General features: G+C 53.9%; 1 protein-coding gene across 2 annotated transcripts in view; it reads right to left on the bottom strand.

The window, feature by feature from the left end:
- fgf12a (fibroblast growth factor 12a) overlaps window positions 1-14,872 on the bottom strand; it is a 247,241-nt gene that overhangs the window by 186,965 nt on the left and 45,404 nt on the right. Inside the window, exon 1 of one of the 2 annotated variants that reach the window (XM_067994883.1) lies at window positions 5,834-6,074. The exons of the other annotated variant lie outside the window; for it this stretch is intronic. Coding sequence (XP_067850984.1) covers window positions 5,834-5,927 — 94 coding nt within the window. The 5' untranslated portion in view covers window positions 5,928-6,074. Of the gene's footprint in view, window positions 1-5,833; window positions 6,075-14,872 lie in introns of those variants that run through there. 2 annotated transcript variants of the gene reach the window in all.

The raw sequence follows: 14,872 nt of genomic DNA, 5'->3' as shown, positions 1-14,872 counted from the left end.
GTCCATACAAAGTAACAGACTCCTGGGGGAACCTGCACAAACACAGACACAATCCCAGCAAACCTGCACAAACACAGACACAATCCCAGCAAACCTGCACAAACACAGACACAATCCCAGCAAACCTGCACAAACACGTGCCCAATCCCGGGATTCTCTTCCACGAACACAGACCCAATCCTGGGATTCTCTCCCGCAAGCACATTACAGGAAAGATGTGATTGCACTAGAGAGGGTACAGAGGAGATTTACGAGGATGTTGTCAGGACTGAAGAATTTTAACTATGAGGAAAGATTGGATAGGCTGGGGTTGTTTTCCTTGGAACAGAGGAGGCTGAGGGGAGACTTGATTGAGGTGTTCAAAATTATGAAGGGCCTAGATAGAATTGGTAGGAAGGACCTGTTTCCCTTAGCGGAGAGGTCAATAACCAGGTGGCATAGATTTAAAGTAATTGGTAGAAGGATTAGAGGGGAGCTGAGGAAAAAAATTTTCACCCAGAGTGTGGTGGGGGTCATTTTCGGCCGGCATGGACACGATGGGCCGAACGGCCTCCTTCTGTGCCGTAAATTTTCTATGATTCTACGCACAGACACATTCTCTGGTTTCTCTCCTGCAAGCACAGATACAATCCCAGGAGAACCTGCGCAAATGCTGACCCAATCACAGCAGATAAGAGGAGTAAGCGCAGGGGAACATCTAGGCAATAGCGATCATAATAAGGTTTAAAATAATGACAAAGACCAAAGTAATATATTGGATAAAAGCTAATTTTGAGGGGATGAGAATGGAACTGGGGAAGGTAAATTGGAAAACATTTTTGACAACGAAGAGATAGAACAGCAGTGGGAAATATTTAAAATGGCGATCAATAGAGATCGGGAGAAATATTTTCCCTAAAAAACGAGAACAAATTAGCCAATAATGAACACCATGGATGAATAAAGAGATAAGGGTAAAATTGAAACTAAAGAAAAAAAGGCATAGACTAAAGACATAGACAATAAAGGAGAGGATGACAAAAGGGAATACGAAGAGGTTAGGAAAGAAGTAAAAAAAAAATTAGGAAAGCAAAGCACAATCCCGGGATTCTCCCACGCAAAACACCGACCCAATCCCGGGATTCTCCCCCGCAAAACACCGACCCAATCCCGGGATTCTCCCCCCGCAAAACACCGACCCAATCCCGGGAATCTCCCCCCGCAAAACACCGACCCAATCCCGGGATTCTCCCCCCGCAAAACACCGACCCAATCCCGGGATTCTCTCCCGCAAAACACCGACCCAATCCCGGGATTCTCCCCCCGCAAAACACCGACCCAATCCCGGGATTCTCCCCCGCAAAACACCGACCCAATCCCGGGATTTTCTCCTGCAAAACACCGACCCAATCCCGGGATTCTCCCCCCGCAAAACACCGACCCAATCCCGGGATTCTCCCCCGCAAAACACCGACCCAATCCCGGGATTCTCCCCCCGCAAAACACCGACCCAATCCCGGGATTCTCCCCCAAAAAACACCGACCCAATCCCGGGATTCTCCCCCAAAGAATACCGACCCAATCCTGGGATTCTCCCCCCGCAAAACACCGACCCAATCCCGGGATTCTCCCCCAAAAAACACCGACCCAATCCCGGGATTCTCCCCCGCAAAACACCGACCCAATTCCGGGATTCTCCCCCCGCAAAACACCGACCCAATCCCGGGATTCTCCCCCAAAAAACACCGACCCAATCCCGGGATTCTCCCCCAAAAAATACCGACCCAATCCCGGGATTCTCCCCCCGCAAAACACCGACCCAATCCCGGGATTCTCCCCCAAAAAACACCGACCCAATCCCGGGATTCTCCCCCAAAAAATACCGACCCAATCCCGGGATTCTCTCCCGCAAAACACCGACCCAATCCCAGGATTCTCCCCCCACAAAACACCGACCAAGTCCCGGGATTCTCTCTCTCTCTTTCTCTCTGCCCCCCCACCATGTCCTAACCTCCAAAAAGATGATGTCAGGTACCATTGTTGCAGGAAACCTTTCGCTCATTTACAGTTCCAGGAATAGTACTCTAGCAAGCCAACAAATACAGAAAGAATGCATAAGACCGTCTTGATATGTGCTGGGGCAATGGACTCCGGCCCCTGGCCAGAAATCCCGAGACCACACCCCGCCCCCGCCCCCGGTTCTGGAGGGGGCGTTTTAAAAGCCTGCGTCGAGTCTTTTGGGCAGTTGTAGGTTACCCATGAAACTTAGCAACACCTGAGCTGCAGATTTCTGACAGTATTTAATGGGGGTGGAAGTGTTTAGGGGTAAAGGAGTGGGCATGGGAGAGTGGGAGTGAAGGCGGAGCAAGGGATGTGGACAGAGACAGGGAGTGGGATGGTGGATGGGGATGGGGATGGGGAGTGGGATGGGAAATGGGAAGTTGGAGTGGGGAAATTGGATGGGGACGGGGAAATGGGGAGCGGGAAGTAGAACGGGGAATGGGAAGTGAGAATTGGGAGTGGGGAGTGGGACTGGGAGTGGGAGTGGGAATTGGGACGGGGAATTGGGAGTGGGAATTGGGATTGGGGACGGGGACAGGGATTGGGGACGGGGACAGGGAGTGGGGACGGGGACAGGGAGTGGGGACGGGGACAGGGAGTGGGGACGGGGACAGGGAGTGGGGACGGGGACAGGGAGTGGGGACGGGGACAGGGAGTGGGGACGGGGACAGGGAGTGGGGACGGGGACAGGGAGTGGGGACGGGGACAGGGAGTGGGGACGGGGACAGGGAGTGGGGACGGGGACAGGGAGTGGGGACGGGGACAGGGAGTGGGGACGGGGACAGGGAGTGGGGACGGGGACAGGGAGTGGGGACGGGGACAGGGAGTGGGGACGGGGACAGGGAGTGGGGACGGGGACAGGGAGTGGGGACGGGGACAGGGAGTGGGGACGGGGACAGGGAGTGGGGACGGGGACAGGGAGTGGGGACGGGGACAGGGAGTGGGGACGGGGACAGGGAGTGGGGACGGGGACAGGGAGTGGGGACGGGGACAGGGAGTGGGGACGGGGACAGGGAGTGGGGACGGGGACAGGGAGTGGGGACGGGGACAGGGAGTGGGGACGGGGACAGGGAGTGGGGACGGGGACAGGGAGTGGGGACGGGGACAGGGAGTGGGGACGGGGACAGGGAGTGGGGACGGGGACAGGGAGTGGGGACGGGGACAGGGAGTGGGGACGGGGACAGGGAGTGGGGACGGGGACAGGGAGTGGGGACGGGGACAGGGAGTGGGGACGGGGACAGGGAGTGGGGACGGGGACAGGGAGTGGGGACGGGGACAGGGAGTGGGGACGGGGACAGGGAGTGGGGACGGGGACAGGGAGTGGGGACGGGGACAGGGAGTGGGGACGGGGACAGGGAGTGGGGACGGGGACAGGGAGTGGGGACGGGGACAGGGAGTGGGGACGGGGACAGGGAGTGGGGACGGGGACAGGGAGTGGGGACGGGGACAGGGAGTGGGGACGGGGACAGGGAGTGGGGACGGGGACAGGGAGTGGGGACGGGGACAGGGAGTGGGGACGGGGACAGGGAGTGGGGACGGGGACAGGGAGTGGGGACGGGGACAGGGAGTGGGGACGGGGACAGGGAGTGGGGACGGGGACAGGGAGTGGGGACGGGGACAGGGAGTGGGGACGGGGACAGGGAGTGGGGACGGGGACAGGGAGTGGGGACGGGGACAGGGAGTGGGGACGGGGACAGGGAGTGGGGACGGGGACAGGGAGTGGGGACGGGGACAGGGAGTGGGGACGGGGACAGGGAGTGGGGACGGGGACAGGGAGTGGGGACGGGGACAGGGAGTGGGGACGGGGACAGGGAGTGGGGACGGGGACAGGGAGTGGGGACGGGGACAGGGAGTGGGGACGGGGACAGGGAGTGGGGACGGGGACAGGGAGTGGGGACGGGGACAGGGAGTGGGGACGGGGACAGGGAGTGGGGACGGGGACAGGGAGTGGGGACGGGGACAGGGAGTGGGGACGGGGACAGGGAGTGGGGACGGGGACAGGGAGTGGGGACGGGGACAGGGAGTGGGGACGGGGACAGGGAGTGGGGACGGGGACAGGGAGTGGGGACGGGGACAGGGAGTGGGGACGGGGACAGGGAGTGGGGACGGGGACAGGGAGTGGGGACGGGGACAGGGAGTGGGGACGGGGAATGGGAGTGGGGACGGGGAATGGGAGTGGGAATTGGGGACAGGGAGTGGGAATTGGGGACAGGGAGTGGGAATTGGGGACAGGGAGTGGGAATTGGGGACAGGGAGTGGGAATTGGGGACAGGGAGTGGGAATTGGGGACAGGGAGTGGGAATTGGGGACAGGGAGTGGGAATTGGGGACAGGGAGTGGGAATTGGGGACAGGGAGTGGGAATTGGGGACAGGGAGTGGGAATTGGGGACAGGGAGCGGGGACGGGGACAGGGAGCGGGGACGGGGACAGGGAGCGGGGACGGGGACAGGGAGCGGGGACGGGGACAGGGAGCGGGGACGGGGACAGGGAGCGGGGACGGGGACAGGGAGCGGGGACGGGGACAGGGAGCGGGGACGGGGACAGGGAGCGGGGACGGGGACAGGGAGCGGGGACGGGGACAGGGAGCGGGGACGGGGACAGGGAGCGGGGACGGGGACAGGGAGCGGGGACGGGGACAGGGAGCGGGGACGGGGACAGGGAGCGGGGACGGGGACAGGGAGCGGGGACGGGGACAGGGAGCGGGGACGGGGACAGGGAGCGGGGACGGGGACAGGGACAGGGAGCGGGGACAGGGAGCGGGGACAGGGAGCGGGGACAGGGAGCGGGGACGGGGACAGGGAGCGGGGACGGGGACAGGGAGCGGGGACGGGGACAGGGAGCGGGGACGGGGACAGGGAGCGGGGACGGGGACAGGGACAGGGAGCGGGGACGGGGACGGGGAGCGGGGACGGGGACGGGGAGCGGGGACGGGGACGGGGAGCGGGGACGGGGACGGGGAGCGGGGACGGGGAGCGGGGAGCGGGGAGCGGGGACGGGGAGCGGGGACGGGGAGCGGGGACGGGGACGGGGAGCGGGGACGGGGACGGGGAGCGGGGACGGGGACGGGGAGCGGGGACGGGGACGGGGAGCGGGGACGGGGACGGGGAGCGGGGACGGGGACGGGGAGCGGGGACGGGGACGGGGAGCGGGGACGGGGACGGGGAGCGGGGACGGGGACGGGGAGCGGGGACGGGGAGCGGGGACGGGGAGCGGGGACGGGGACAGGGAGTGGGGACGGGGACAGGGAGTGGGGACGGGGACAGGGAGTGGGGATGGGGAATGGGAATGGGGACAGGGAGTGGGAGTGGGGATGGGGCGGGGAGTGGGGATGGGGAATGGGGACAGGGAGTGGGAGTGGGGAATGGGAATTGGGGACGGGGAATGGGGACGGGGAGTGGGGACGGGGAATGGGGACAGGGAGTGGGGACGGGGAATGGGGACAGGGAGTGGGGACAGGGAGTGGGGACGGGGAGTGGGGACGGGGAGTGGGGACGGGGAATGGGGACAGGGAGTGGGGACGGGGAGTGGGGACGGGGAATGGGGACAGGGAGTGGGGACAGGGAGTGGGGACGGGGACAGGGAGTGGGGACGGGGACAGGGAGTGGGGATGGGGAATGGGAATGGGGACAGGGAGTGGGAGTGGGGATGGGGCGGGGAGTGGGGATGGGGAATGGGGACAGGGAGTGGGAGTGGGGAATGGGAATTGGGACCTTTGAGCAGCGCTGGGAAGCGGCGGATACACTTTGGGAACAATGTAACTTGGAACATTGTAGCGAAGCGAAGTAAGACTCACCGCGGGGACTGGATCTGGGCTTCCGGGGCTTCCCACAGAGACACTGCAGCATAAGCGCTCCCTTCCTCAGGATTAAACTCCTCACAATCCTCATTTGATTCGGTTTGTTTGTTTAAAGGGGATGGAGAGGGGGTTAAAGAGATTCCGGCAAAAAAAAAAATTACTTTAAAAGATGAGTGCTAAGATTAACGGGCGGAGCGAGGGGTCGAACCGTCTATCCATCCATCAGCCGGAGCTTCGGGCTCAGCCTCCACAAGTCGGGGCACTGACTCGGCTAAACTCGGCTGGAGTCGGAAGAACTCGGCTCAGGACTCGGGAGAAACCGACCCTTTTAAAGGGAAAGGCCATTAAATGGAAGGAGGTCGCTGGAGCGTAAATACAAGTGGGAAGAAAAAGTTGGAAGTAATATACTGAACTTATGAACGTGTGTGGGATTTTTATTTCTCCCTCCGCAACTTGCCTCTCCTTCCCTCCCCTTTAAAGGTGGAGACCCCTTCGCTGGGGTACGAATCCATGTGTACCCCATCCAGGTGTGCTCAGTTTCCTCACCCAAGTACCCAGTGCTTCTCATGTGAACCTGGACAGTGGGGCCCTGATATTAGCGGGGAGGCAGGTTGGCAGCGGGAGGGCGGCGATTGGGCGTGTGGCAAACCCGCGTGATCCAAACTTACCGTTTCCGACGCGATCGCACGTTGATTGCTGATTAACGTCCTCTCCGGGTTTCGCAGCCGGCCGCCGGCCCCTGATTGACAGGCTGGAGTTGCAAAGCGAGGCGGGGAGGGAGGGGCGGGAGAGAGAGAGAGAGCCAGACGTCGTCCGGCACTGGACTGGTAGACTGGGGGGAGGAAAGAGGAAGACCGGGGGTGGGGAGGGGGTGAGGAGAGGGGAAGACCGGGGGGTGGGGAGGGGGTGAGGAGAGGGGAAGACCGGGGGGTGGGGAGGGGGTGAGGAGAGGGGAAGACCGGGCGGTGGGGGGGGGTGAGGGGGTGAGGAGGGGGGAAGACCGGGCGGTGGGGGGGTGGGGAGAGGGGAAGACCGGGGTGGGGGGGTGAGGCGAGGGGAAGACCAGGGGTGGGGGGGGTGAGGGGGTGAGGAGGGGGGAAGACCGGGCGGTGGGGGGGTGGGGAGAGGGGAAGACCGGGGTGGGGGGGTGAGGAGGAGAGGGGCAGATCGGGGGGGAGGGGTGGGGAAGGCCGGGGGGGAGGGTGGGGGGGGGGGTGAGGAGAGGGGATGACCGAGGGGTGGGGGGGGGGGGGGGGGGAGGGGAAAGACCGGGGGGGGATCAGGGGGGGGGATCGGGGGGAGATCAGGAGGGTGAAGAGGGGGATATCGGAGCGGGAGACATCGGACATCGGAGCAGGTTTCAAAGGTGCATTTAGTGTTTTCACTTCCTTGCATGGTTTTTTATTTAATTTATTTATTTTCTTTCTCCCTGACCCGGCCCCTCATGCCCTGCTTTCACCAGGCGTGAATCAGAAGCGGTGGGCAAGCCGCCCAGGTAAGTTAAAAATCGTTCTGATCACTTCACCTGTCACAGGTAAAGCGCCTCAGTGAGGTACATTTGGCTCTTTAACTGTCATCCTGTTGGCTTTAATTGCCAACGGGACTTCCGTTCTCGGGTCACCCGCGCGCACACAGGTGTCCCTGGGAAACTCGGAAGCCGGCGGGTCGGAGCCGGGTTCACAACCCGAACTGCATTTGCACGATTTTCGGAAACCCCCACGCCCCCAATGCACCCGCATTTGCCTCCTAAAATCACCCCGAGTATCAGTAGGCTATTCCACCATGGAGGGCATGACAGGTTTCCTACATTACAACAGTGACTAGCACCTCCCCAACCTGCGACCTCCACCTAGCAGGACAAGGACAGCAGGCGCATGGGAGCACCATCACCTCTAAGCTCCCCCCACCCCGAGACACACATACCAACCAGACTTGGACAGGTGGAACGGTGACTTCAACAGAGCATAAAATCGAGCGGGGTGTAAAACAAGTGTTGCACCCGATCTGCCAGTTTCCCGACGGACGGGTTAGGTTAAAATTACCCCCCGTAGGTGTCAGCTTGGCTCAGTTGGTAACACTCTTACCTCTGAGTCGGAAGTTTGTGGATTAAAGACCCACTCCAGTGCCGAGGGAGTGCTGCCTTGCTGGCGATGCCCTCATACAGCTGAGACTGTTAAACTGAGGCCCATCTCCCTGGTCAGGTAGGTGTTGAAAATCCCGTGTAGACTATCCGAAGACGAGCACCCGTTCAGGGGGTCCTGGTCAAAAGTCTTCCAACACCCAAAACAGATTAATGGATCACTTATCTCATTTGCTGTTTGTGAGATCTTGCTGTGCGCAGATTGGTTACAACAGTGACTGCACTTCACAAAAGTGATTAATTGGCAGTGACGCACTTTGGGATGTCCTGAAGATGTGACAGGTGCTATAGAAAGGCAAATAATTTAGTGCAGAAGTCATTTGCCCCAAATAATTTTTCCCTTTAATCTTTTATTACACTTCTTAGAATCTTAAGTTTACCATCATTCCTTCAGGATGATCCTGGTAATTACAGGGATCAGGGTCCACTAGAAAAAGAAAGAACAAACTTGCATTTATATAGTGCCTTTCAAGCGCTCAGGACGTCCCAAAGTGCTTTACAACCAATTAAGTACTTTTGAAGTGTAGTCACTGTTGTAATGTAGGAAATGCGGCAGCCAATTTGAGCACAGCAAGATCCCACAAACAGCAATGTGATAATCTGTTCTTTTGTGATGTTGGTTGATGGATAAATACTGGCCAGGACGACTGCCCTGCTCTTCTTCAAAATAATGCCGTGGGATCATTTTCTTCCACCTGTGAAGGTAGACGGGGCCTCGGTTTAACATCTCATCTGAAAGGCAGCACCTCAGACAATGCAGCACTCCCTCATTACTGCACTGGTGTGTCAGGCAGGATTATGTGCTCAAGTCTCTAGAATGGGGCTCAAACCCACAACCTTCTGACTCGGAGGCGAGAGAGCTACCCACTGAGTCACAGCAGACACAATTGATGGCCTTGCCTATAATGTAAAAAGGGGACACTGGTGCCTATAATCAGGGCCACTGGTGAGTGAGTTGGGGTGAATTTTCATCTTCGTTTCCTGGGCATTCAGGACTGCCTGGCCAGAGCCCAGGGAGGGGAGACCACAGGCCTGTAACAGAACGCGCCCGAGTTCCCATTCACTTAAGTTAACGAGGGGTTTTGCTATGGTCAATGGAGACAAACTGTTCCCACTTTTCTGCCCACCTGACCAGTCTATTGATATCTTCCTGCAGTCTACAGCTTTCCTCCTCACCATCAACCACACGGCCAATTTTTATGTCATCTGCAAATTTCTTAATCTTGCCCCCTACATTTAAGTCCAAATCATTAATATACATCACAAAAAGCAAGGGACCTAATACTGAGCCCTGCGGAACCCCACTGGAAACAGCCTTCCAGTCACAAAAAACACCCTCGACCATTACCCTTTGCTTCCTGCCACTGAGCCAATTTTGGATCCAACTTGCCACTTTCCCTTGGATCCCATGGGCTTGTACTTTTTTGACCAGTCTGCCATGTGGGACCTTGTCAAAAGCCTTGCTAAAATCCATGCAGACTACATCAAATGCACTACCCTCATCAGCCCTCCTTGTTACCTCCTCAAAAAATTCAATCAAGTTAACCAGAAATGACCTTCCCTTCACAAATCCATGCTGATTGTCCTTGATTAATCCGTGCCTTTCGAAGTGACCGTTTATCCTGTCCCTCAGAATTGTTTCCAATAATTTGCCCACCACTGAGGTTAGACTAACTGGCCTGTAATTACTCAATCTATCCCTGTCTCCTTTTTAAACAACCCTCTCTGTTACCTCATCGAAAAATTCAATCAAGTTAGTTAAAACACGATTTGCCTTTAACAAATCCATGCTGGCTTACCTTCATTAATCCACATTTGCCCAAGTGATTATTAATTCTGTCCCGGATTATCGTTTCTAAAAGTTTCCCCACCACTGAGGTTCAACTGACCCCCTGTAGTTGCTGGGTTTATCCTTACACTTTTTTTGAACAAGGGTGTGACATTTGCAATTCTCCAGTCTCTGACACCACCCCCGTACCTACGGATGTTTGGAAGATTATGGCCAGTACCTCTGCGATTTCCACCCTTACTTCCCTCAACAACCTAGGATGCATCCCATCTGGACTGGGTGATTAATCTACTTTAAGTACAGCTAGCCTTTCCAGTACCTCCTCTATCAATTTTTAGCCGACCCAGTATCTCAACTACCTCCTCTTTTACTGTGACGTTGGCAGCATCTTCTTCCTTGGTAAAGACAGATGCAAAGTACTCATTTAGTACCTCCGCCATGCCCTCTGCCTCCATGAGTAGATCTCCTTTATGGTCCCTAATCGGCCCCACCCCTCCTCTTACTACCCGTTTACTGTTTACATGCCTGTCGAAGACTTTTGGATTCCTTTTTATGTTGGCCGCCAGTCCATTCTCACACTCTCTCTTTGCCCCTCTTATTTCCCTTTGTTAATGGCAGTCGATCCTCCCCACACAATTCTCTCTGTGTTCTGCCCGGGTAAGAATCTGCCCCTAATTCCCACTTTTCCAGGATTTTTACCAGTGTTTTGGGGCTCTCGTTCCATCCATCTTTCTAATGAAAGCTGAAAACCTTAGATCCGTGAGCCACTCATATCCTCTGTAAACATGCACGTCATTCCATGGACAGTCATTACCCCTTAACGCAATAGGTAACCAGGTAACCCTATTTCTGACCTTGCACAGGGTCAATGGATTGCTGCCCATTTAATGAACAAATGATGAGCTACAACCTGCTGTGGGATTACCCAGTTTGCAGTATTGAGTTGTTACCAGAATCTCAACCAAGACGGCATAAATGAAAGCATCTTCATTACGTCTCCTTGATAAAAGCTGATATTGTCACTGAGGACAAGCACTTCCTGTTAATGAACAGAATGCCTCAGTGTAATGGCTGCCATACTGCTTTCAACACTGATATGAGTAATTTCAGCCATGACATACGTTAAGAATAATTTGGTTGGGAGGAACAGGTGACTCTGAACCGATGGTTCCCAAAGCTCTCCACCACTGAGGGTTTTCCTCGCATCATTTCCGGGACTGTTGTTACATAGAGTCTACAGTACAGAAACAGGCCATTCGGCCCAAGTGGTCTATGTCAGTGTTTATGCTCCACACGAGCCTCCTCCCACCCCTCTTTATCTCACCCTATCAGCATATTCTTATATTCCTTTCTCCCTCATGTGTTTATCTAGCTTTCCCTTAAATGCATCTTTGCTACTCGCCTCAACTACTCCTTGTGGTTGTGAGTTCCACATTCTCACCACTCTCTGGGTAAAGAAGTTTCTCCTGAATTCCCTATTGGATTTATTGGTGACTATTTTATATTTATGGCTCTTAGTTCTGGTCTCCCCCACAGGTGGAAGCATCTTCTCTACGTCTACCCTATCAAACCCTTCCACAATCTTAAAGACCTCGATCAGGTCACCCCTCACCCTCCTCTTTTTTTTAAGAGAAAAGAGCCCTGGCCTGTTCAGCCTTTCCTGATAAGTATATCCTCTCAGTTCTGGTTTCATCCTTGTGAATCTTTTTTGCACCTTCTCCAATACCTCTATATCCTTTTTATAATATGGAGACTAGAACTGAGACCAGAATGTTCATTCTCCCACATTCATCACCTGGATGATGCAGGAGGGAAAATAGTTGAAATGAACATGAATAGTGTGGTCACATGGTTGGTGCTATGCGATATCACAACAACAACTTGCATTTATGCAGCGCCTTTAATGTAGTGAAATGTCCCAAGGCGCTTCACAGGAGCAATTATCAAACAAAATTTGACACCGAGCCACATAAGGAGATATTAGGACAGGTGGCGAAAAGCTTGGTTTAAGAGGTAGGTTTTAAGGTGCATCTTAAAAGGAGAAGAGGTGGAGAGGTTTAGGGAGAGAATTCCAGAGCTTAGGGCCGAGGCAGCTGAAGGCACGGCCGCCAAGTTAGGATATTGGCAGCAGAGCTTTGGATGAGCTGAAGTTTTCGGAGGGTGGAAGATGGGAGGCTGGCCAGGAGAGCGTTGGAATAGTCGAGTCTGGAGGTGACAAAAGCACGGATGAAAAGCAAATAACAAAAGCATTGTGGACTAATTGATAGAGATTGATTGCTCTGATTAGTCAACAACTCCATTATCGTTGTATCCTGCGACTACCAGGATGGTAGAAGGCGAACTAGATGGACCTTGCTCTTTTCTCGTCTAGCGATTCCTACATTCACCTTGGTTTGTCAATAAAAATGAAACAAACCAGCACATCGCTCTGATTCTTATATAAGAAAGGGACAAAATGAATTGGCACTTGGAAAAGTCTGGGCTAATAAATTAAAGTCAGCACGGGTTTGTTGAAGGAAAATCGTGTTTGACTCACTTGATTGAGTTCTTTGATGAAGTAACGGAGAGGGTTGATGAGGGTTGTGCGGTTGATGTTGTGAAATGGACTTTCAAAAGGCATTTGATAAAGTGACACATAATAGATTTGTTAGCAAAAATTAAAGCCCATGGGATTAAAGGGACAGTGGCAGCATGGATACAAAATTGGCTAAGGGACAGAAAGCAGAGAGTAGTGGTGAATGGTTGTTTTTCAGACTGGAGGGAAGTTTACAGTGGTGTTCCCCAGGAGTCAGTATTAGGACCACTGCTCTTTTTGATATATATTAATGACCTGGACTTGAGTATAGAGAGTATAATTTCAAAGTTTGCAGATGACACGAAACTCAGAAATGTAGTAAACAATGTGGAGGATAGTAACAGACTTCAGGAGGACAGAGACAGACTGGTGCAATGGGCAGACACATGGCAGATGAAATTTAACGCAGAGAAGTGTGAAGTGATGCATTTTGGTAGGAAGAATGAGGAGGGGCAATATAAACTAAATGGTACAATTTTAAACGGGGTGCAGGAACAGAGAGACCTGGGGGTGCACATACACAAATCTTTGAAGCTGGCAGGATAAGTTGAGAAGCTATGGGATCCTGGGCTTTATTAATAGAGGCATAGAGTACAAAAGCAAGGAAGTTATACTAAACCTTTATAAAACACTGGTTAGGCCTCATCTGGAGCATTGTGTTCAATTCTGGGCACCACACTTTAGGAAGGATGTCAAGGCCTTAGAGAGGGTGCAGAAGAGATTTACTAGAATGGTGCCAGGGATGAGGGACTTCAGTTATGTGGAAAGACTGGAGAAGCTGGGGTTGTTCTCCTTAGAGCAGAGAAGGTTAAGGGGAGATTTGATAGAGGTGTTCAAAATCATGAGGGGTTTTGACAGAGTAAATAAGGAGAAATTGTTTCCAGTGACAGAAGGGTCGGTAACCAGAGGACACAGATTTAAGGCGATCGGCAAAGGAGCCAGAGGCGACATGAGGAAACATATTTTTAACGCAGCGAGTTGTGATGATCTGGAATGCGCTGCCTGAAAGTGCGGTGGAAGCAGATTCAATAATAACTTTCAAAAGGGGATTGGATACATTGGAAGGGGAACAATTTCCAGGGCTACGGGGAAAGAGCAGAGGAATGGGACCAAACCGATAGCTCTTTCACTGAGCCAGCACAGGCAGGGTGACCTCCTCCTGGGCTATGATACTGTGATAAAGGTAGATAATTTACTCTCTCTCTCTCTCTCTCTCTCTGCCTCTCACATTAACGTGCTCAATATAATGCACGCTCTCTCACCTGTATTTCACACAAAGATCACAAATCTTCCAGGCGTACGTGTGGTACAGCGAGTGTGGTGAACGGGAAAAAGGGAAAGCATCAGGGGGTGGGGGGAAAGAGAAGTGTTTTGCTCTTAAGGACCGTTTAGAATGGGGAGAAGAGAATTAAAATCTCCCGAGGATTATGAGCCCAACTCCTGGGTACTTTCTTCTCTGGGCGTCAAGTGAGCAAGCTCAGTGACCAATAAAACAATCACATTGTCGTCACAGGCTCCTCAGTATTCTGCAGCAGTTGCTAATATTTTACTAATTAGCACACAATAACAGTCCGGTTAAAGGAACAGAATTCAGTTGAAATGAACCACAACCAGATTTCAGCGAGGACTCAAACCCAAGTTCCAGCAATGATCAGACCGTGTCTAACCCATTGGGGGTAATTTTACACCCTGCCATTGCTCTCCTCTGACTTTAACGGAGTAAAACCGGGCAGGGTTTAAAACCAGCGTTGCACCCGATCCCGTCAGTTTCCTGACGGGCGGGTTAGGTTAAAATTGCCCCCATTATACCACCCTATTCACTCAGTTCTCCCATCCCCTGGGTTCCAGAGGTGAAAGGGCACTGTCTAACCCACTACACCAGTTAGGAGACATGGGTAGGAAAGGGTTAAAATGTAGCTTCAGCACACAGGCTTGAGATAAACACCTGCATCTTTAACATGGCAGGGACCATGAGAGAGAGAAAACACTGCTCGATACATAACCCATTGAGACTCAATTAAAATGGTGACCTCGGGGATAAGGTAAAGAAGCCGAGAAACTGAAAACAAAGATGTTTGAAGGAGTGAATCATCTAACTTTGCCCATTGGTTTTAGATAATATATATACATACACACATGTAGTAGCTTAGAGAGGTAATTACATGCCTTATAAGAGCATTTAAATTAGCGATTTGGAGTCAAGAAAGGTATATAAACTAGTGAATTGCAACTGGGATTTAGAATTGACCCAGGAGGATTGAGCTGAAGAGCTGTATACTCGATGGATGTCGTTTCTCCGAATCAAGGTCACTCGAATTGTAAGTACTTCATCTTATTTGGAGGATTAAACTTTTGAATATGCGAAACTTTGCTTGTGAGCCTTTTGCCTCACCGTCATTGAATCAACTCACGTAAATATAACGAGCTACCCAACAATGACACCCCATTAGATGGGACGTAATGAGGCCGTATCACAGGCACGGACTGCAAGGCTGATCCCCCCTATCGTAGCCTGTTAGATCGTGTGAAGAC

The sequence above is a fragment of the Heptranchias perlo genome, chromosome 13 (genome assembly GCF_035084215.1).
Source record: "Heptranchias perlo isolate sHepPer1 chromosome 13, sHepPer1.hap1, whole genome shotgun sequence".
Taxonomy (NCBI): domain Eukaryota; kingdom Metazoa; phylum Chordata; class Chondrichthyes; order Hexanchiformes; family Hexanchidae; genus Heptranchias; species Heptranchias perlo.
Note: the sequence above shows the minus strand (reverse complement) of the source record. Positions and strands in the feature narration are given on the sequence as shown.